Below are 2,033 nucleotides of genomic sequence, written 5' to 3' on the forward strand. Positions count from 1 at the left end.
GGGAATCCCCTTGTAAGTTGGGTTAGCACTTTACAAGTTGTAATCTGATTGATTATAGTGAAATTCCATCATGTTTGTGATGGAGACTGGATGTAGGCTGCACTGCACTTAGCAGCCAAACCAGGATATATCTGGGTGCAATCTTCTTCTCTTTCTACTCCATTTCTGTTTTCTACCACACAGGAGCAAAAGCCAGAATTATCTCGTGCCAAGTGACGAGACAAAACAAAAAGTCTCATGGCAAGGGACGAGATAAAACAAAGTTGCTCGTGTCAAGTGACGAGCAAAAACAGAAAAGTCTTCTCTGAAGTTCAGCAAGTGTAAAGTCTCTTCCGAAGGTCAGCAAGTGTTAGCTTTAAAAAAGGGGGCTAAGATTCAATCCTCCCTTCTTTTAGCCACTGAAACCATCAATTGGTATCAGAGCTTGGTCTCAAAGAGATCAAGCTTTGCAGCTTGGAGTAAAGATCTTCATGGCAGAAAACAGTGGCGCAAATGTGTTGTCATACAATCTGGCTGAAGGTCAATCAAGCAACAGACCTCCCCTCTTCAATGGGAAAAATTATACCTATTGGAAGGAGAGGATGAAGATATTTGTACAAGCCGTGGATTACAGACTTTGGAAGATCATCTTGGAGGGTCCTAAATTTTCAACTACCACAAATGCTCAAGGAGTAGTCTCTCTTAAACCAGAAGCAAGCTGGACCGAGGAAGATAGGAAGACGGTGGAGTTAAATGCCAAGGCAACCAATCTGCTCAATTGTGCTATCAGCTTTGAGGAATACCGACGAGTATCACGATGCACAACGGCAAAGGAAATCTGGGACAAGTTACAAATCACTCATGAAGGAACTACCATTGTAAAGAAGACTCGGACAGACATGTTAAACAGGGAATATGAAATGTTTGCAATGAAGGAAGGAGAGTCCATTGATGAACTGTTCGAACGGTTCAATATCATTACTGTTGGCTTAGATGCTCTTGGAATCACACATTCAGAATCTGTGCTAGTGAGAAGAGTGTTGAGATGTCTCACAAAAGAGTGGGAAACAAAAGCTTTAATTATTTCTGAGAGTAGTAGTTTAGATTCCATGACACTTGATGATTTGAGAGGAAATCTTCTTGCTTTTGAAAAATCCTATTTGAAAAAAGATTTAAAAAAGAAAGGAATTGCTTTTTCCTCTGTGACTAACCCTCTGGATGATGAATCCAGTGATAACTCTTCTGAAAATGAGTTTGTATTGTTTGCAAAAAAATTCAGGAAAATGGCAAAGCTCAAAGGCAAAGGTAGCAGCTCAAGGAGGATGAAGAAAGACCTTAGCAAAGTAACTTGTTACAATTGCAAGGAAATGGGTCATTTCAAATCTGATTGTCCCAAGTTGAAAAAAGAAGAGAAGCCGAAAAAGGTGAAGAAGAAGGGACTGATGGCTACATGGGAAGATTTGAAAAATGACTCAGATGATGATGATGAAGAGTCTGAGACTAAATCACAGCACTGTCTCATGGCAAATGAGATAGATCAGGTCTGCCTAGCATCCAAGAAAAAAGAAAATATGTGGTACATGGATATCGGATGTTCTAGGCATATGACCGGAAAGACAACCTTCTTCATAAAGCTTGATGAATATGATGGAGGACTTGTTACCTTTGGTGATGATGCAAAAGGAAAAATAGTGGCTGTTGGGAAAGTTGGTAAAAACTTTTCTTCTTGTATAAATGATGTGCTTCTTGTAAATGGTTTGAAACATAACTTACTTAGTGTTAGTCAATTGTGTGATTTAGGTTTTGATGTTATCTTTAAGAAGTTTGTTTGTTTGGTTGTTTGTGAGAAAACTGGGGATGTTTTATTTGAAGCTAAAAGATGCAATAATGTGTATGGATTAACTCTTGAGGATTTAAAGGAACAAAATGTAACATGCTTCACCTCTCTTGAATCTGAAAAATGGCTTTGGCATAGAAAGTTGGGACATGCTAGCATGTACCAAATTTCTAAGCTAGTCAAAAAGAATTTGGTTAGAGGAATTCCAAACATCAAG

General features: G+C 38.8%; 1 protein-coding gene across 1 annotated transcript in view; it reads left to right on the top strand.

Annotated features, from left to right (window-relative positions):
- The first annotated feature begins 1,421 nt into the window (after nucleotides 1-1,421).
- The window catches only part of LOC127740549 (uncharacterized), a 3,164-nt gene continuing 2,552 nt past the window's right edge, over nucleotides 1,422-2,033 (top strand). Inside the window, exon 1 of the mRNA XM_052251587.1 lies at nucleotides 1,422-1,689. Coding sequence (XP_052107547.1) covers nucleotides 1,422-1,689 — 268 coding nt within the window. The remainder of the gene's footprint in view (nucleotides 1,690-2,033) is intronic.

The sequence above is a fragment of the Arachis duranensis genome, chromosome 7 (genome assembly GCF_000817695.3).
Source record: "Arachis duranensis cultivar V14167 chromosome 7, aradu.V14167.gnm2.J7QH, whole genome shotgun sequence".
In the NCBI taxonomy this organism is placed as follows: Eukaryota; Viridiplantae; Streptophyta; class Magnoliopsida; order Fabales; family Fabaceae; genus Arachis; species Arachis duranensis.